We start from the raw sequence: 22,423 nt of genomic DNA, 5'->3' as shown, positions 1-22,423 counted from the left end.
AAAACTTTGGTAATGAGAGTCCCAGACAATATATTAATTGACTGTTTTCCCACTAATTCCACGTGTTTTAAGTAGTAGTTTACTCGTAGTAGCCCACAATGCATTGTAGTTCATTGAGTCGATTGGTCAGTTTTTCAAGGCCATATTGGCCTTGTGTTTTGGAAATTACTATGCAAATATATTCTGACGTCAGAAAATCTAGAGTTCTCGACCTGTTCAAGCTATCAAAAGGCAGATTCATAGAGGGGGGGTGGAAGTTGAAGCCCCCTTTTCCTATCAGGCAATGCATTTGAATGAAGACATATACACATCAACTAAGTTTGTTAATACACATTTCCAGTCTAGCCTTCAATGCATCTGTAACACCTTTCACCCCCACTGACAATTTGCATCTGTGTCCATACTTGTTACTGTCTAAAATATATTTGTAGAGAAAGTGTTTAGAGCATTAGGTTTTAGACACAGGTTTCCAACTTTTTTCCACTACAAGTTCAGTTTTAAAGAAGTTGATTTGACTGTGGTCAATGGTTTTAACTGGCTGTTTCTGGCCGGCAGGATTGCAGATATGTAGAGACTTTGTCATTATTTGGTAAAAGCTTAATTAACTTTAAATATAGCACACAAGCATTTCATCAATTATAATTTTTATGATTTCCTTTATTTATAAAATAATAATAAATAAATACATGTATATATTTTATTTTTGTGTCACATTTTGATTGAGAAATATTTACAAATCACAGTTTTCAATAAAACAATCAAAACCAAGTCATAAATTTGACTTATGAGACCCTTATTTATATTTTATATATGCTTATGATTTGTATTCATGTTTATTGTTTTAATAATTGTATTTTCCTGCGGTTCATATAGTAAAGCAAGAATTAATGTATTGTCGTTACATTTTCATTATTATTCATATTCTTAGGCATGACAAAATTGACCAATCAGGTTGTCGAATTTTGTGTTACAATATCTTGGTGTTTTTTAATTGCTTCACTTTCTAGCCATCGTTTAACATAGTAATTATATATAAGGGCCTTTTTATAATTGCTGATTGCAATTAAAGTTGTTTTTCTAATTTTCTATTTATATACCTTTTTGCTAATTAAAGGTGTGGTCCGACATTTTTATCCTGAGATAGGCTCAAGCATTGGCATCCGATGCAGGTTTTCATTCATATTCATATACATGTACATATAAATAATGATTGTTGGTTTTTCCTGGACGTCATTGACTATTTATAAAGGGTAAAATTTCAGAAATATAAGCGAATACACTATTGATACATTGATATTTAATACATTGTATATGTTTGATATTTGTAAAATGTGTACTGCTGGAAATTATTTATGATATAAATTAAATATGGCGTCTATCATTTCGACGGGCTGTCAGCAAATTTACATTTGGGTTTTAGTTTAATTTAGTCATTTTAGTTAAAATCCTGTGTCCTCACAAGCTGTCAAAATTAACAGAATTATAAATATGTATTGTTTGATTTGTTTAAGCCTTAATATTTTAGGGGTAGAAGTTATAGTAAATAGATAAAAGAAGATGTGGTATGAGTGCCAATGAGACAACTCTCCATCCAAGTCAAAATTTGTAAATGTAAACCGTTATAGGTCAAAGTTCGGCTTTCAACATAATTGAGCCTTGGGTCTCATTCAACAGCAATTACAAAGGGCCCCAAAAATGGCTACTGTAAAACCATTCAAACAGGAAAACGAACGTTCCAATCTATATAAAAAACAAGAAATGAGAAATACTTATAAACCACATCAACAAACAACAAACAATGAGCATCAGGTTCCTGACTATGGACATGTGCAAATAAATGCAGCAGGTTTAAACGTTTTAATAAGCCCTTAAAAATACAGGTCAAGTAAATTTTTTTTATACAATAATTGTTCAGGAGTTGTGGCTTGCCTTTGGAAATGGTATTTTAAATATTTCTGGACGATAATTAAAGTCCCACTTGACCCAATCATTTGAAATTGTACACACTATTGTGGATCATCGAATGCAGTTGAAAGTCGATTTTTGATGGTTTTTGTAGAGCCTGCATGTTACTTCTGTTGCAGAAAGCTTGACAAAAAGTGATCTGGCAGTGGCTTTAGTTAACTTATTAAAAGCTTTATAGTTTAAAAGGTGGAAGACCGGGATGCTTCATACTTTGTATATAGATGTCTTATATTAAGAATTTTCCCTCTGTTACATAGATATAGGAAGGTGTGGTATGAGTGCCAATGAGACAACTCTCAATCCAAATAACAATTTGTAAAAGTAAACCATTATAGGTCAAGGTACGGCCTTCAACACTGAGCTTTGGCTCACACCGAACAACAAGCTATAAAGGGCCCCAAAATTACTAGTGTAAAACCATTCAAACGGGAAAACCATTGTCCTTGACCCCTTTTTCATGGTTCAGCGACTGCTTGAAAAAAGAGTTAAGTTTTTTGTAATGTTAGTTATTATGAGAAAAAGGATAACTATCTTTGGTATGTGCGTACCTTGCAAGGTCATCATGGCTGTCAAACTTTTTTCACTTGACTCTGACCTCAGTTCAAGGGTCAGTGAACAAGGTTTAGTTTTTGGTGGTCAAGTCCATATATCAGATACTATAAGCAATAGGTCTAGTATATTTGGTGTATGGAAGGATTGTAAGGTGTACATGTCCAATTGGCAGGTGACTCTGACCTTGACCTCATTTTCTTGGTTCAGTGGTTATAGTTCAATTTTTGTGTTTTTGTCTGTTTTTCTTATACTTTATGCAATTATTATAGTGACTAATGTCTATTATATTTGGTGCATGGAATGATTGTTAGGTGTTCATGTCTACCTGACTGGCAGGTGTCATTTAACCTTGACCTCATTTTCATGGTTTAGTGGTCAAATTTAAGTTTTTTAGTTTTGGACTTTTTCGAATACTACTGTATCTGCAATACCGGTAGGTCAACTATATTTGGTGTATGGAAATGTTTTATGATGTACATGTCAGTATCACATGTTTTTTTATGACCTTGACCTCATTTTCATGGCTCATTGCTCAGTATTAAGTTTTTGTGCTTTGGTCTGTTTTTCTTGGACTATAAACAATAGGTCTAATATATTTGTTGCATGGAAGGAATGTAAGCTGTACATGTCTGCCTGGCATGGTTCATCTGACCTTGACATCATTTTCATGGTTCATTGGTCAATTTTCAGTTTTCTTGGTTAAGTCTGTTTCTTAGCAACTATAGATTGCAATTTTGTAAATAAAGACAACACAATTTCCCATAGGAACTCGGAACTTTGCAACTAAAACTGGGACACTTTTACTAGGAAGATTCTTGAAAAATAACATCCCAGAACGGAAAGTGTATATGCACTACTACAGACATGTGACAGAGTTTTCAAGCCACAACTGGAGATTTGAGTTTGGGTCTCATAACTGGAAAATTTTTATCGACGTACACAATGTTTTTTGTGTGTGTTGAAACTGCATATCTTCCTTTTTTCATTAAAAAAAACAATGATTCCATACCTTTAAACACCTGTATAGCCATTTTTACTTGATAATAATAGAAGATAAGGGGTTTCAAATTTTTATTCATCATATATAGTTCAAGATATGTAATGACAAGTTACAATAACAAGAACAATATAAAAATTCAAACAATAGTAACTATCTTGAATGTTTCTTATAATGTTTATCCTAAAGCACTAAATTAAAAAGTTCTTTTAAAGCAAACTTGTTTAAATGTCAAAAGAGAACATGACTTTAAATAACATATAAAGCACAGTTTTTACATCAGCAAGAGCACTAATCATTGGTTAAACATGAGTTCAAACACAATTTAAGAAAGTGACTGTTTGTATAAGGCACAAGCTGACTTTACAGTTTTGACTAGTTCTATTAGTACTATTTTATTAAAGGTTACAATATAGGGTAGTGCGGCATATTTTCAGCATTTATACGTCCTGTACTTCTAAAAGTTTAAACTTACACTAAAATTCTATCTTTATGTTCATTTTTGGACCTTATTTGGTGAAATATTTTTGATGAATAATATGAAAAGAAATTCAAATTCCAGAAATTAATATAAACTTACTTAAAAGATCTTAATCTTTTAATGTTTTCTTTCGTTTTCTAAAAAGACCTTACTCATACTGCCAAGCTGGCTTCAGCTGGTCGAAATAGACAACCAAAGTTTTGAAATTTTGCCAGTCATGATCAGTCCCAGATTCCATCTGTTTTATTGAATTTATAAATTTTCTTAAATACTCATTGATAATTAGGAATTAAGAAACAAAAACATTCTTGAATCTTTGCGGAATATGAATTTGAAACAGGGCTAACTAAGGTCATATACTGAATAATGTATCATGTGTTTTCTTTCAAAAAGTATGACGAGAGCTTTAATAACGAATACTCCCACTATAAAATCTATTGAGTTCAGAGTAAGGTCATGTGACCTTCCCCATTTGTGTTTGTTGGCAATTGTTGTATCTAAAAAAAAAAACAGAATTTAAATACTTTTTTAAGATATATTTAGATGTCATAGTTTCCAAAGGTAACATATAACCACATATATTTAATTCTTCTAGTAATTTACAAATACAAATTGTCATTAATAAATAAAATCGAAACTTAGACACCAGAAAAAAGTCTCTACTAAAGAAGGAAAACTGAGACAAATTTTTATTTACATTTTTTACATTTTTGTTTGGATGTAGAAAGGATTTAATTGGATGTGTACAGCTATAAGAAAAGAAGATGTGGTATGATTGCCAATGAGACAACTCTCCAAAAGAGACAAAATGACACAGAAATTAACAATTATAGGTCTTCAACAATTAGCAAAGCCATACTGCATAGTCAGCTATAAAAGGCCCTAAAATGACAATGTAAAACAATTCAAACAAGAAGGCTAAGGGCCTTAATTATATAAAAAATGAACGAAAAAAAAAATATGTAACACATAAACAAACGACAACCACTGAATTACAGGCTCCTGAGCTATGTTTGTTACATAATACTTTCAGTATACTAACACCAATAATATTCAAAGATTCCCCCTGCATGAGGGTGGACGAGTAAGCAGGCTAGGGTTCTTTTTGTCTGATAACAACTGTCAAAACCACTATAATCTTATTTTAGATTTTGCATTTAATGAGTCATACTAGTTATAAATCAATCTCATCATAGATGTTGGTCTATTTAGAACATATTAATTTTTATCAGATACGATAAATATGAAACAGTATAAAATTGAGAATGGAAATGGGGAATGTGTCAAAGAACCAACAACCTGATCAAAGGGCAGACATAAGCTGAAGGCCACCAATGGGTTTTCAATGCAGTAAGAAATTCCCTCAACCGGAGGCGTGCTTCAGCTATCTCCCATTTGCAGCAGTCCGCCACTAAAAAACAGATTGTAAGCAGGGTATCAGTGTTAATTGGCTCTGATTCCCGTTCACCTTAGTACCTATGGGCCTAATACCTATGGGGAATGGTGGTTGAATTACAAGATGTATTTCCCAAATGGCGAATGTATATATCAATATATCTATTTATATGAATAAAATTTAGAGTTCATGATTTTTGGGGGGTTATTAAAATTATTGAAAGTTAATTTTTTATGATAATAACCACATGTATAAGTTGATAATTTACACAGCTAATTACTAAGGTAATCTTTGGAATCAGACTATATTGTCTAAAATAACTTAAGGACTAAAGACAAAGTTTATTTACTTAATCTGACATACAGATAATTCATTATTATTTGTCAATGGAACCTATCTTGCATAAGAGTTCTTTATTTTTGGAGATGAGACAGTGATTTTAATCAATATGATGAATAGATTATATAAGTAAACTCATCATAGATACCAGGATTAAATTTTGTATTTATGCCAGACACGCCTTTCATCTAGATAAGACTTATCAGTGACGCTTGAATCCAAAAAAGTTAAAAATGCTAAATAAAGTACAATGTTGAAGCGCAGTGAGGACCAAAATTCCTAAAAGTTTTGCCAAATACAGCTACGGTAATCTATTCCTGAGGTAGAGAAGCTTTAGTATTTCAAAAATTCAAAAGTTTTATCAACAGTTAATTTATAAATATGACCATATCAATAATAATTCATGTCAGCATAAGATTATCTCCCCTTATTGACAACACAGTGTAACTTCCTATTTTACTGAATTCTAACTGATACATGATAAAAGGTATAAAATCAATAGAATCTTATTCTATCATATGAAATTCCAAAGCAATATAAAATATCTAGAAATTCTCAAACTTCCTACACACTGACCAAGATGTTTTTTTTTTTAATTTTGAGCTTTGAAAAGATGTTTGATGGTCATGTCCACCATCTTGATTTTAGTATTTAATGTTGTTTGGTGTTGTTGACATTACAGTAGCATTAGGATAAAACCCCACTTTTTATGCCCCTGTCATAATGGAGGGGGCATCAAGTTTTATCCTAGATTTTTCATAAATATATTTAAACTATCCCAGTTAAAATATGGTTCAATTTTTAATTATTAAAAGAAGTTTTATGTACAAAATATATGATATACCAAGAAAAAAGGGGGTAAAAAGCAAGTGCACTGAGATGGATTTTTTTTCCTGGCTTGAAATGACTTTCAAGATATAATAACTTTGGAATCTTGCCCTAAATATTCTTTCAAGAAAATTATCAATTTGTCCATGTCCACTATATTTGAGCTATTATGAAATTTACTAAGTTAGCACTACAAAGAGCTATCAATACAGTTAGACTACTTAGAATACAATTTATTCAATACACCGATTTAGCAAAATTTATACAAACAAATAATGTCCATTTCAACACTTATATAAAATTTCAATATTTTAAAAACTTATTTAATAATATCACAGCTGATTGTCAAGCACCTTTCATGTACATATTGTATTTATACATATTTATATGAATATTGCACAATAATAAATGTATAAAAATAAGGCACGGAATGGTCTTTTCTACATCAATTAAAATGTTTTTAACATTATAAATTACATATTATTACCGATATGTCATTTAACAAATTTCCCTGAGTCACTAAGAATTATTGCACATAAATACATTATCTTTAAAACTTCACTTCAATGAATTCAGTACATATGTATGTCAATGAAGATTATACACAACCAAAACATAAGATGCTGAAAACCTCTATTATAGTTTTAAGTTCAGAAATTTAAGCTTCGTATAAATCCCTTTAAAAAACAACAAAATTTATCTTAATTTACTTTACAGAATTTTGTAATTTAAAATATGGATGAACTATGTTGTTTTCTTTTTTTGTACAAAATAAAAATATCCCATTTAAATCAGTTTCGTTACATATTTTGATGAAATACAAATTACAATACCAGCAAAAATCTGTTTGTGTGTTGTAAATCTTGCGACTCAGATGTTGCAAAATAAATATCTAGAGAATATTACAAAATAATTACACCATTTGCAGTTTTTCAACTTCAACTTCAATTTTAAAACTGCAAATATACAAATCCTGCTGTCAGATTCTATTAACAAATTCTTTTCTATATAAAAGTTTTAATATAAATTGTCTGCCAAAATTATGCTTCATTACAATATTTCTATACTAAAAATCAATTCATTCAATGTGTTTCTAGGAATTTTGTAAATTTTATTACATTTGAATATGAAAACATACCTAAATGATTCTTGTTATATTATCCAAATCTTAAACAAAATATACATAAACAGCAAACAACAAAGAGCTAGCAATTAAACAATATATTAAGATTTCAATATTTATAAATATTGTATACACATGTATACATCAACAAACAATTTTTCGCAAAGATTATCTTGAAAATGAGATCAAAATGTTCATATCTGATATACAAGAAGACATTTGTTTTATTATCAAAATCAAAACTATCCATACATTTTAGCATAATGCACATTCATAATTTATTTACATTGTAACATAATCATATAAGAAACTTGAGTATGCTTGGCTTCCTGAACACAAATTCAATTCATAGATGTCAACATCTGAAGCATTTATATAGGGAAATCTGTCATTGAAATTTTCATGGGGAGATTGGATGTAGAAACAGTTTTCCATTAATTAACTAAAACATTTCTTATTAATAGATTTTCAAAAAAGACTAACATTTCAGATAGCAATAACTGTATTGTATATAATTTGTATTTATTTTAACATCAACAACTATTTAAAGTCAAACAAAGGTGAAAGGGGTAGAAAAATAGGATTTTTTTAATCAAAGAGAGAAAGAGAGAAATTTGAGCTCTCCTATGGACACAATGACAATTATGATGTATTTTTATTCATTCTGGAGTATTGACACCTATAAATGTATCTGATAAAATTGAAAATCAAATATGATCAGATTCTCCAATAAAACTAACTTATTTCACAAGAAGTGTGATCTTCTAAATCTGCTTTAAGTTTCCTAAGAACAGAGGCTGATTGGTTCTGGAGAAAAATCTTGGCACAGGAATCAAACTTTCTACGACTATAAATAATATGCAGTAAATAATTGGCAGAAACATGACTTTGGAAACATTGGTCCACTAAAATATTTAACTCTGATGGAGGTTCATGGTTTTCTGCATTGTGGAGAGTTGTCATGGTAGCAATGTAGTAAAAATGATTATCACAATTTTCAAATACCGGGCCATCATTCTCGGTGAATAATGTACTAAAAGACATTGGTGTATCACATGATAATTGAAAGACTGGTTTATTAAAGCTTCTGTTTGCCTGTCTTGGTAGCTGCGCAGGTGACACTAAAGTTTTGTCATGTACCCGATATGGAGTTTTTGGATATGTATCAGTTGGTGTTGCATCACTATCAGTTGATGAGTTATCTCCCTTTCTGTTATTTTGTTCATTTTCCATGATACTCAATTGAGGATAATTTGTTGCATCAAGGCTTGTATCCAGGTCAAGTCTATTATCTACAAATATATAGACGTAAAGTATACATTGTATGCTATAATAAGAAAATCTTCTAGTTTGCTATTGACCGAAATTCATGTAGTAGAAGAAAATCTTCAAGGCTATAGCAGATGATATGAATTATTTTTTTTTGGAAAAGGAAATTCTATCAATCATATCTATTTTTCTGTCTACAGATTATTCACTAAATATTTAAAAAAAAAAAGGTTGTTTACAGTAGGTTTTCATGTTTCGTGTAATTAATATCTTATAATTACAGTAAATTAAAACTTTTATGACTAGTATGTCATAAAATAAGCTGATTCTTATCTCAACTTAAAGCAAGAGCTTGATTAAGGTAAAGATACCTGTCTATTCTTGAAACAATATGTTTCATAGAAGCATACACATTTTCCCTGTTTTTTTCATTAAGTAGATCATTTTAACATATCGTAGTTTATACATACTGTTTTCCACAGAAACAATATGATAATTATCACTGATTGAGAATAGTTTGTTTAATGTCAAGTTGCAAATATTTCAATCATATTCAAAACAGTATTTTTTTTATTTTAAAACAGTAGGTTTTCCCAGGTGTGTTGACTAAGACGAAGAGCAAACATTTTGTGAGCCACTCTATAGGAGGGAGGGTGTAGGATGGGTCCTGATCAAGAAATCCAAGACTTAAAAACACGAAATCCTGAAGTCCTGAAAGTTGAAAAAAAAATTCCCAGAACCCAAAAGGTCAATCCCGAAATCCTGAGATTAAAAAGACTTGATCCCGGAGTCCAAATAAAGGGCCTATCCCCCTCATATGAGGTATGACAGATGGGGATTCTGATTGAAAAGATGCCATATGCAGGAGGTGATTGTAGGTCATCAATTTGTCACAAGCATTTTTTTTTTTAGATAATAAGACCATAGGCTATACCTTGATCATGTTCATCATAAATTTCTGCATCTACTATCAGGTTACTTTCCAAAAATCTCCTGCCCATTAATGCTGCTATTTCTTTAGTTATAAGAATATAATCTGTAGGCAAACCTGGAAATAAAAAAAAATTAAAAATAAATATTAGTTTCTGTCCATCATTCTTTTAAATTATTCCTAGACTTTCTAAGAATTGACAGAGATTTATAAGTCTATGAAACTTTGAAGTTTATTAACCACACCCCAATTTCAAAAGATTATAAGTGTCTCCTATCGAAAAGTTACAAAATAAGATTGATATTTGACATCGTAGAAAAGGCAGCAGTCCTTTTGCGCCAATTACTGTTTTTCAGGGGTATCATTTGCGCCAAATTTTGTTTTCCAAATGTATCAATTGCGCCAATAATCGGAACTCATTAGCGCCAATTTACCTGTACATATATCTATCATAAGTATTTTGATTAATATTTGTTCTTATTTTTGGCTTAAAAAGTATCCTATGTTCGGAGATATTTCACTATGAAGATGAGCATCTGGAGAGAAAAGAGTCTATGTACAGAGACTTATTGCTTTGCTGAATATTTGATACAAGATATGCCAAAAGAGAAAGAAATAGAAGCTTTTTACTGCTTATGTTTTAGCCACATATGTTGATAACACAGTGCTTTGTTCCCACCATCCGTATTGGCTGAAACTCTATCTATCGCAAGACGTACCAGTAATGGAGCATTAGCATTCCACAGGAATTATTATGAACTGTTTTTTGCATTTCATCCTTCAATGTTTGTCTTTTTGGACAATAAAGTAAAGTTACAAGTTACTACATACATTAAATTGGGACCATGCAGCAGCAGTAAGAAGAAAGTGTGTGTCAGAAAAGGAAACATTTGACGTGTAAACTGCTGGTTCCAAGTCAAAATAAAGAAGGAGGGAAGTCGTTTTTCTTCTAATTGGCGCAATCTTATGGGTTTTTTTTTGCGCAAATGATACCATGTAATTTTAAAACAGGTGGCGCAAACGTAGCATTGGAGAAAAAAGTTGTGGCGCAGAAGGACGCATTTTTGGCGCAAACGGATCTCTCCCGTAGAAAATACCACAAATTATATCTGAGGATTTTGGTACTTTCACTTTTTTGTCTTTAAAACATTATTTTCAGAAGTTTCTTTTTAACTTTTAAGCTGGTAAATTGTGCTTTTTTTATCCTCACTAGACCAAGGCATTTAATGGTAAGCACAAATATTCAACCAGTCTTCCTTGTTTAAGTTGTGTTATAACACATTGTATGGACCTGAGATCCCAAGAGATATACTTGAGGTATTATATTGGTTTTTTTGGTTCATAATGGGTGTGTAGTTGAAAAAGTCATATCATAAACATTTGATTATTTACTTCAAGTAGAAGTTTTTTCCATGTGGATCAGATTAGGGATTTGATAAAGCCTTTATAATCATAAGAGATATCAATGATGTGACATCATAGAGTTTGATAATATAGATTCTATCACTGGATCGAGTGTGCTACAATATTTATCCACTCAAAACAGTTAAATTTTCAAATAAAAAATGCAAGGCTCGCAGAGCATATTAAATATTTAAAATTTATCTGTCAAAAGTTGATAAATATTGATTGTTGAGATTTGGTGGTGGAATCTGTTTCTCTAATGATTTTTAGATGATATGAAGTCAATCTTAACCCTTTTTCAATCGATCTGCAGAAAGATGTGTTCTTTCTACATGACGTCATCAGACATGGTCGCCTTTTTTTGTGATGTCACAATAGGAATTTCTGAGGAAACCAAGAAAATTTGACGTCATAATCGAATTTTGACCAATGAAGAACTGAGATTAAATGAACACCATTTTGATTAAATTTAAAATAATTAACTGGTCAGGAAAGGGATAAATCAAGTAAAAAGATATGTATTTACTACTAATTAGATATATATAGTAATTCATACACCACAGCTAAAAAAATAGATGAGTGAGAAAATCTGAGACCACTGTTTGACTTACCTAATTGTGAACTCAGTGGTTTAATCAAGTTATGGTTCTCCATTATCCACTTCACAAACTCTGATCCGCTGAAACATTTTCTATACTTTAGTAAATCTTCTCTCAGCTTGTGAAGTATCAAGTGTACTGTAAAATCTGTGCAATCGTCATCGTTGTACTGATTAAAATTGGGGAAGAAAAAAAATCATCTGAATTACTAGTGAAACAAAAGTAAACTATGTGTTATTACATTTCCATCCAACCCATTGTTTGTGTTTATAAATAAAAAAGCTTCTTTCTTTTTTAAAATGTGTAAAATTAATCTCTTAATTTTACAGGACTTTTCTTGTATATGACTGATACTTTTGATTTCAATAGAATTTTTTTTTACATAGCGTTTACTAAAATTAGAAAATATCACCAGTTGCAACAAAATATGAAAAAAGTTTTAGCTTCCCAATTATCTGTCTCTAATATATGTATTTTTTTGGATATTTTTTTATAGTGTGTTTTTCTATGCTGTGATGTAAACTATTGTTTCAGAAAAGGGAGAAGGTTTGGTACCGTTAAAACATTTAATCCTACTGCAAATGTTTGCACCTATCCTAAGTCAGGAATCTGATGTACTCTGTTTATGTAGTTCATACGTGTTTCTTGTTTCTCGTTTTTATATAGATTAGACTGTTGGTTTTCCCGTTTGAATGGTCATTAGTAATTTTTAGGGCCCTTTATAGCTTGCTGTTCGGTATGAAAAAAAAGGCTCTGTTTTGAAGGCCATACCTTGACCTATAATGGTTGACTTTTATAAATTGTTTTTTGGATGGAGAGGTGTCTCATTGGCACTCATACCACAGATCCTATATCTATGAAAAAAGTAAAAATCACAAAAATACTGAACTCTGAGGAAAATTCAATCAGAAAGTCCCTAATCACATGGCAAAATCAAATGACAAAACACATCAAACGAATGGACAACAACTGTCATATTTCTGACTTGGTACAGGCATAGAAATAGAGATGCAATTATATGTCAATGTAACAAAACTTTCAGAGGGGATTCTGTGGGTGGCTGAGTGGTCTAAGTAACTACTATATCACTAGCCTGTCAACACTGAAGTTCTAATCCCCCACATGGAGGGTGCCCCTCGACACCAATCTTAATTGACTTCACTTAGTTCACTATGCTTGTAAGTTTTCAAACTGAAGGTCTTTGAAAGTGGCATGAAACATTATTCAATCAATCATATAATTTAAACCTCCAGTTGTCTGCTAAGTCTACTTAGTAATTTTTCAACTTCATGACATGATAAAATATAGCAGTAACTGATTCTCAATATTTTAGACTTGATAATACAGGATCTTACTTTAGTAAAATAGCAAATTCCAAGTTTAAAGATATGTCAATCTTGATTTTCCGGTCATGGACTTTTACTGTTGTCACTTCCATAAATATTAATCTGACAATGTCTTATAATGATCACGATTTTCTTAATAGTCATCATTCAGTGGTTGTCGTCTGTTAATGTCGCTCATTAGGGTTTCTCGTTTTTCGTTTTTATATAGATTAGACCATTGGTTTTCCCGTTTGAATGGTTTTTCAAAAGTAATTTTGGGGCCCTTTATAGCTTGCTGTTTGGTGTGAGCCAAAACTCTGTGTTGAAGGCTGTACCTTGACCTATAATGGTTTACTTTTATAAATTGTTACTCGGATGGGGAGTTGTCTCATTGGCACTCATACCACATCTTCCTATATCTATCATAAAGACAATACAGCAAGTTATACTTACATAATCTATGACATGTCTATATAGAGTAATCAGCTGATTGGTGGCTGTAGCACAAAGTTGTAACCTGAACATTACATTTTCCTGAAACAATTCAAAAGTCAATAATCAAATGATAATCATCAATATTGATATTCCATAAAAACTTAACTTCGCTTCAAAAGTTTTTGATTTGCTCCGGGAAACCTGAAAAAATTTAGAAATAAAATAGGAGTTATGTTTTGAACAGGAGGTTTCTGTGTTTAAATTCGATCATTTTGTGAAACAGAAATGTCTTTTAAGTTACTGTAAATTCTGAAATTGTTGTGAGGTTTTTATTATTGCAAATGATAAGAACTCATTGGTCGCCATGCCTTGACATCAACCAATACCATTCAAATTCAAGGGGAGATAATCAGCCAAATAGATAAACTTACAGCTTCTGGTAAGAGTAGTGATACCCTGATGGTTCTCTTACTGATTTTTAAAATTCAAGGGGAGATAATCAGCCAAATAGATAAACTTACAACTTCAGGTAAGAGTAGTGATACCCTGATGGTTCTCTTACTGATTTTTAAAATTCAAGGGGAGATAATCAGCCAAATAGATAAACTTACAGCTTCAGGTAAGAGTAGTGATACCCTGATGGTTCTCTTACTGATTTTTAAAATTCAAGGGGAGATAATCAGCCAAATAGATAAACTTACAGCTTCAGGTAAGAGTAGCGATACCCTGATGGTTCTCTTCTGTTCTGTCATAAACTTCATTAAATGCTGAAAAAAAAAAATATCTCAACACTTTTTAAATTATTAGAATGAGACTACAAATAAGTATTCACATTCACAATAAAAGGAATTTTCTATTTTCATTTGAATCAAATTTAATTTAAATTTAACAGAAGTCATACTGAGTAAAGAATTTTATCAATGAAATAATGAAACAAAATAAGTCAATACACTAATCGGGGGACATCTATCACTCAGTGAAACAAAGCATTATGAAAACTTCTTCTGTTTAACTAACACTTTAAAAAATGTGAAAAATATTTTCTTCATTTTCATATAACTCACAATGATTTAAACCATTCATTTAAGAAATAATTCATGCAAGCTATACTTTATTGTAGTTTTAACACAGGTAGGCATTATATTCATGATTATTTTTGCCCGCGCGATGTCCCATGTGTATAGGTGTAGATAGTTTGTGAAGTCTCTTCCATGAACCTCCCTTATACGTTTGTAAACAAGCACACCGCATACAATGTATTTTTTAGAGGGTGGCGTTTGAACAGCTACATGAACAGTGTCGTATCTGGTCAAATATGTCAAATGCAAATTGTAACACATTGAAGTCATTAACAGCATTCATGTAAAAGTTTGGAAGTGTTTTAAGTTAACGGAACACATTAAATTAATTTGAATTTGATGAAATTTGTTTTTCTGCAGTAGTCAATATACCCATGTACAAACATATTTTATTGGATTTAGAGCATGGGTTTGTTTACAAAACAAAAGAAGCATGTCATATTAGAATAGTATATTTAAGTGAAAAATCAAAGAAGACACCCTTTTACCTTTTTCATTGGTTTTAACATACCGTAAAGGCTTGTATCAAGAGCTGAGCATATTCTACAGAACCATGATCTCCTTTAAGTACCTCAAACACTTGTTTTTCAAAATTCTGGAATAAAGATGATGATATGATTAACAAAAGAGTAAATTGAATGATAGAAAGCTGTTAATTTAAATTTTACTATAAAAAAAATTTAGTTGATAGGCACCTACTTTCAAAGACATTGTTGATATAAACCTATAATAGGCAGTTCCAGGGCTACTGCTCCCTCCCTTGTTTTGTGGGGAAAATGGCTGATTATATAGGGAATCTTCCACTGCCTATATTCTAAATTTCATAAAATTCTGCAATTTCTCTTAAATCAATATTTCAAAGGGCCATAACTCTTCAATAATAATTGACTGGCATTGATTATTGAATTTGTTTGGGACATTAATCATGTTAATAATATAAACCTACATTACAAATTTCATAATTAATCTGGCAAGAATAGTACACATGAGAGCACTCACAATGCAATTTTCCAAATAATCAATATTTCCAAGGAGCATAACTCTTTTAAAAATAATTGCTTGGAACTGATATTCAAACACGTCAAAAGCATTGATGATATAAACCTATGATATAAGTTTCAGTTTGACTTTGGTCAAAATTGTTCACATCAGAGAGCTAACCATGCAATTTTCTAAATAATTAATATTTGCAAGGAGCATAACTCTTAAAAATAATAGGCTATGAGCCCATTTCCGTAATTGACCCTGTAATATTAGAGATCCCTTTTTTAGTTGTCTCCCTTATGGGGGACATTAATTTTTATTTTAATACAATGGAGAGCCAGCAGAAAGAGAAAATTTACCTGTGCGTAATGTGAGTAATCTTTAAGGTTTTTAAATCTTATAATAACATTAATTTGTTGTTCAGCTAAATACTTTATTTTTAATTAAAAACTGTTTAAACCAACAATACATCACTTTCAATTCATTATGCTTTGCATTGGCAAATTCCAATTTTGTCCCATATGGAACCAGAAGACAATTGACAAAGGGAAGTAATTTGCTTAAAAAGTGTGTAATAACAGAATCAAATTAATAATTGGCAAATGGACTATTGATCGGCCTTGATTTTTGTTCTCAATTAAGACATTGCTAAAATTAACCAATGACATACGTTTCAGGAAAGACTGGTAAGAACTACTTCAATTCTGTGGGTTTTTTTTACGCTTGACTTACTCTGACTATAAAAATCCAGAGAAATTCCATGACTCTTCTGTAGCAGCTTCTGTATAACCACTCTTGTAATGAATTTATGTACGACTGTAGGAACTGTGTTAATGGTAATAGACATACTTCTACTGGTACCAATAGTCTCTTCAGGGATAGCAATACAGTCACTGCATCGTTCACAAATAAATTTATCTATAATAAACAAATAATACCAGAATAATTTGTCAACCATCCAAGAAAAATAATACAGCTTTTATTCTTTAAGGATTGGATTAAATATTAAAAATATGGTATGATTGCCTTTGAAGCAACTCCTCACCAGATACCAAATGATATAAATACATGATTATTTACATTGTTTTAACCAGCCTTTTGAATAAAGGAACAAATTAATTCTATAGACTATAATGACCTTGCTTTTGTTTGTCAATGATGTGTTTACAATGTTTAAACCTTTCTAAGATAATTACCCTGTATGCCATAATTCGACACAATACACTAACTACATGTGATATATGACAGAAATCTGATGGATTCTGGGACGTCTGCTCCTTCCAATCATCACTATCTGTATAAATATTGGAAAGAAGAAAAAATGTCAGTATTAATTAAATAACTTAATTTATTTTTTCATATTGGTTAAGAATTAGCTCCTCTTACTGGATAACAAGGGGCCACATGACATTCTTTATTCTTTAGTAAAAATTCCCATCGGTCATTAACAGAAAAAAAAACGTACTAGAAAACCAGTTGTTCATTGAATACCAAGGAAATAAACATAATAGTTATTGAAAAACTGGTCATTATCGTGATACATGGACTGCCAATAGGATCATGGTATTGACTGCGACAGCGATAAAGATAAAGAGAATTTTCTTCTAGAAGATTGATATTTCAATTTATTGGATAAGGCAGTGAAAAATTGATCTATATTTTTGAATAGAAATGTCCTAATAGTCCTTCATAAAACTTTATCCTTTAGATTGTTTCCAACACAAAGATTAGAAAGAATATGTATATATAGGGAAAAATGAAGTATTAGTTGTTGATAGTTGTCAAAATAAGTTTAAACAGTAATCTTACATGTAAGACCTGCTGTGAAACAGGGTAATACAGACAAGGCTCTGTGTAGAAAGAGACCTTGACCTATAATGGTTTACTTTTATAAATTGTAACTTGGATGGAGAGTTGTCTCATTGGCACTCATACCACATCTTCCTATATCTCTTTATACAAAGGCTAAAATAACCGCTATACCTGTGCTTTTCTGTTGTTGTGATCTATGTGTGACTTCTGTTGACACTTTAAAAATGTTTCCTAATCTTTTATAATAGACATCTATACATTCCAACAGCATGAACACATTATTAATCCTAGTACACATCTACAAAGTAAAAATACAATAAAAAAAAATTACAAACATTCCTGTATTAAATTGGTCTAAAAACAATTAGTTCTGAATTACAGAAAACCAAGCAATAATGCCAGTTTTTATTTTCAGACTTGTGAAAAGAGCTTTTGACAAGCTTATTTCAAAAATCAAGAATTTTACTCTATAACAATAATTTGGACCTTGTTATTTAGCTGGTCCACAGTTCTGCTTGGCAGCAATAAAGTTTAAAGAAAAGTCAACCATCAGCAGTTTTTCACATGTGGGTCAATATACCTCATGCGCCTCAAAATGAAGAACTAAAAGTTGTGTGTAAACAAAAAATCTATGATAAACAAGTGACTGAGCTTTGTGTTGATTTAGAAAGAAGAGGAACATAAAATAAATGTGCAAAAACTATGGAGCTATTAAATGTGTTCAAAGTACTAAATTTTTTAGAGAACTGATTTTGTTAAAAAAGGGAATTTTTTCCATGAGGAGCCCCATCACAAAAGGATTTTAGGGCTTTGCTAATTTACAGAAAAAGTATCTCACTTTGTACCCCGAAAAATTTAACCACATATGTGAAAATGTCTCAGATTCGATACAAGCCATCATACATATCCATGTTAAAGATATGGACTTAGCAACAGAAGAAAACATTACCATTACCTATATAGAAACAATTGCGACTATATATTGACCCATATAAATCAGCAAAATACTTTTGTCATTTTGAAAATTATTTTTCAGCACAGACAAAATCACTGATTACAACTATTATTGTCAGGCTCTTATTTAGAAATTAGTTTATCTTCTTATTATCTTTTTTTCACAAATACTCATAAATATATGTGTTATTCAAATATTCTATTTGTCATCTCATTTAAATCTTAAAATTAAATAAATGTCTTACATCCTTAGTAACAGGTTCATATCGATCACTCAACAACTCTGCTTTACTCTTTAGATAATGGAAGCAATCTTTCTGTCCAGACAAATTATGACGACATCCCCAGATCATGCTTTTTGATTTCATTGTCTGCAAGTCATCCATTAACTAAAATTATAAAACAAATACATTTGTGTACAGAAACTAACTCTGAACCTTGTTTTTAATCAAACCATAATCCATTGTAATGCAACATCGTTTGTAACATTCATTTTGATTAGATAACGTTCAACAATTTTCATGGTATCAATTCATATTTGATGCTATGAAAACGTACCAGCAAGTACAGAAGACGTATAACAAATTTTAAATGTATGAATTTATGTTGTTTTCTGTCAGTCTCATTAGAATGGTGATAACAATATTGTATTTCAAGCTCAGACGGCATCAATTGGTGTTTTGATGATTGCAAATACCAGTTTACTGACTCTGCTAATGAGTAAACTCAATTTGAGACCATCAAATCACCAATTGATGTTGTCTGAGCTTAAAGTACTATACAATTATCTCCTATTTGATGATATTGTAGATTCATTTTTATTCGTGGATAGTGGGATACCAATTGGGAATTTCCTGGGTATAGGTGAACCACAAATAAAAATGTTCAATAGAGTACAAATTTTCAATAGGCTTATTATAAGCAAAATTTTGTAAAAACACTAAATCAGGTATCCAAGAAAATACAGTTTTTCCATAATCCACAAAAATTGGTTCACATGAAAATAAATGAAACCACAGTACCTGCTGAAAAGTTCAATTCTTCAGCCACTTAAGCTCTATTTAGCATAGAAATAACAAGACATGCAAGATTGGCAATGTACTTTTTGTTCCTGAATGCTATCATTAAAAGAAATCTAAAGGAAATATCTGATTCAAATAGGATGGAAAATAAACAAGAATGCACATCGTGTTGTGCTAAGCATCCCCCACTTATAATTAAAAGTTTGGTATGTGCAAGCAGACAAACTCACAAGATGGATGCCATATATTCCTACTTTTGATATATAAAAAAAATATTAATAAATCACTTGATCCCTTTAATTGACAATCACTGAATTGTGCCAATTTATTAAAATTATAAATGACAAACTGGATTCTCTCTGATGTTAACCTGTTGGTTGTACCGCTCATGATAAGGTTGTAATATAACTTGTGTGTGCTTCCTCAAAAAATGTACAACGCAATGTAATGTAAATTAATACGTTTTTCTGGATACCTTTGTTCAACTACAGTGATACCAGAATAATATGATATACTACAACAAAAGACTGGCGATATTGTCATAGCTCAAATAGGTTTAATAGAGACGTTAGTCAAAGCTTGATAATTCAAACTTTAGAACTAAGAAGATGCAAGTTGGAAAGAAAATGTTGTGGTAATGAATGTTTCATGTTAGTTTGTAATGACATGTATTTTTTCCCCCTAATTTCTATTGGCTTTTAATTAACTGGTAACTGGAGAGAAAAGATACTTACCAAGGAACCAGTCAACTTCCTTGCCTCACTATTTGTAGTTCCACACAAGTCAAAACATAAAATGTTATTTGCATACAAGTGGAGAATGTTGTTCATCATCTACAAAACAAATATTAATCCATACACGTTTTATAGCATATTAAAAGTATTTAACGAAAAATAATGTTATCTATTAAAAAAAAAAGTAAATGTTAAAAGCATCTAGTCAACCTATTTTAGGACAACAATTTGTTATCAATTAATATTATAATTGAAAATTGAAAATAAATAACTAGCGAAGTTCATATCATTTATGATAAAAAAAATCTTCATCAAATACCAAACATTTGTCTTTTAATGTGTTGTAAGACGCCATTTAAACTTTTGCATAGGGAAAGTTTAGTTTTTTTTATGAACCAACAAATCCTCATACTGAAAGTCATTTTTTTTTTTTTTCAATGTTATGCAGGAATAAGACTTTTTTTAAACTCATTTGCTGTATCTATTTACCCCTCTCCCTAACATTTTTACTATTGAAACTACCGGTAACCTTTTTTCACTTTACTTCTGGAATAATTATCTTTTTAAATTTGCTTTTTTACTAGACATTTTGAACCAAACCATTTTTAATTTTAAAGAAAATTTGACCATCCTCAAACAAAAAAAGATGAATGGATGGCATCTAAACTATTCATACATATTTATATGAATCACTGTACCTTTATATTTGTTTCATGTAATTTCCTCTTCATTTCAAAAGACGAAATGGAAGCCATTTGGTATGTCCCTACAGTCCACACACTCTGCACAAATGACTGACATAATGTTTGACTGAATTCCACTAGTCTTTGTAAAATAACAACTATATCCAGAACTGAGCCTGATACAGGTAGTACAGCTGTTTTCTTCACCTTTGAACTTGCATTGCTACAAGATGATATTGACCTTACAGCTGGTTCTGCTTTAGGTTTATGAGCAATTGGCTTAATAAGTTTTGGACTGGCAGTTTTTATGTTCCCAACATTTTCACTTTGATCTGAATCTGAATATGGAACCAGTGGTACAGTTTTAATAGGTCGTGGTTCCTCATGTACAACATTTTTTATCACAGTTTTTACAGGATCTTGATAAAGACTAGGTTGGTCATCAGTTTGAGCAATTTCAGACAATGGAGGGAAGCTGAATTCATCTGAATGATCTGAATGATCTGAATCTGTATGATCCATTTCAACGTCATCTTCATTGATGTCATTTTCAACGTCATCTGCTTTTTCTCTCTTTTCAGCATTGTGTGTGTTGTTATCATTTACAGAACTTTCATTGTCTATTCCGTTATCCTTTTCCACACATTCTATTTTTGTAACATCATCTATTTTGACGGTTGTTTCAAAGTTGTCTATTTTATTGTCATGTTCAACACTCTCTTTTCTACCATCACCTCTTTTGAAATCATTTTCAAAGTTGTCTTTTCTGATATAATGTTCAACACTCACAACTTTTTTAGCAGTATCTTCTTTATCACTATTTTCTATACTGCTTGATCTGTCAAGAATTTCAATTTCATGTCCTTTTTTAATTGGATTAAAATCTTTCTCTTTCTTTTTATCCAATATAATAGTAATTTCTTTTTCTTCACTGTCATGTTCCCGTCTATAATCCTCCATGGGAGAAATCTCATACATTATCTTTTCAGCCAAAGTTCTTCTTCTCTCTTCATTCTTTTGATTTTCATCAGACTGTCTATTCTGATTGGTGTCAATTTGACGTGAAAGACTGAGAACTTTTCGAGGAACATTCAGATAATGATCATAACTTTTACTAAGGTTATCTGGAAGTGAACTGCATGACCTAAGGGAACTGAATGTGACAGCCTCTGCTTCTTCTATCAAATGACCTTCAGTGTCCTCTGTTCCATCAAGTGATCTTGTCTCTGGGTTATATCTATGATTGAATGAGGTGGTTGTCTTTATTGATTCAGAAGTTTTGGGTTTGAAAGCTGATGTTTGGACATTTGATTGGGATATTTCACCAGGATGGCTCCACTGAAGTAAAAACATAGAACAGAGGTAGGTGAACAATTAACCATAGGTAAGAGTTAGGGGGGAAAGCCCCACAAATATAAATACAAAACCATTTTTTACTTTTACCTATAATTATTTGTTATAAAATTTAAATTTTGTATAAGTTATGTTTATACTTTTTGTCCTCCCAAAAT

The 22,423-nt window shown here is 31.0% G+C and overlaps 1 protein-coding gene across 1 annotated transcript in view; it reads right to left on the bottom strand.

Moving 5' to 3' along the window:
- Nucleotides 1-3,571: 3,571 nt before the first annotated feature.
- Nucleotides 3,572-22,423, bottom strand: part of LOC139519810 (uncharacterized) — a 45,495-nt gene continuing 26,643 nt past the window's right edge. Inside the window, exons 21-32 of the mRNA XM_071312079.1 lie at nt 20,928-22,250; nt 20,230-20,328; nt 18,719-18,862; nt 17,691-17,817; nt 16,904-17,001; nt 16,440-16,625; nt 15,235-15,318; nt 14,346-14,411; nt 13,663-13,743; nt 11,897-12,053; nt 9,885-9,998; nt 3,572-8,973 (exon numbers count right to left, since the gene is read on the bottom strand). Coding sequence (XP_071168180.1) covers nt 8,417-8,973; nt 9,885-9,998; nt 11,897-12,053; nt 13,663-13,743; nt 14,346-14,411; nt 15,235-15,318; nt 16,440-16,625; nt 16,904-17,001; nt 17,691-17,817; nt 18,719-18,862; nt 20,230-20,328; nt 20,928-22,250 — 3,036 coding nt within the window. The 3' untranslated portion in view covers nt 3,572-8,416. The remainder of the gene's footprint in view (nt 8,974-9,884; nt 9,999-11,896; nt 12,054-13,662; nt 13,744-14,345; nt 14,412-15,234; nt 15,319-16,439; nt 16,626-16,903; nt 17,002-17,690; nt 17,818-18,718; nt 18,863-20,229; nt 20,329-20,927; nt 22,251-22,423) is intronic.

Source organism: Mytilus edulis, chromosome 4, assembly GCF_963676685.1.
Source record: "Mytilus edulis chromosome 4, xbMytEdul2.2, whole genome shotgun sequence".
In the NCBI taxonomy this organism is placed as follows: Eukaryota; Metazoa; Mollusca; class Bivalvia; order Mytilida; family Mytilidae; genus Mytilus; species Mytilus edulis.
Note: the sequence above shows the minus strand (reverse complement) of the source record. Positions and strands in the feature narration are given on the sequence as shown.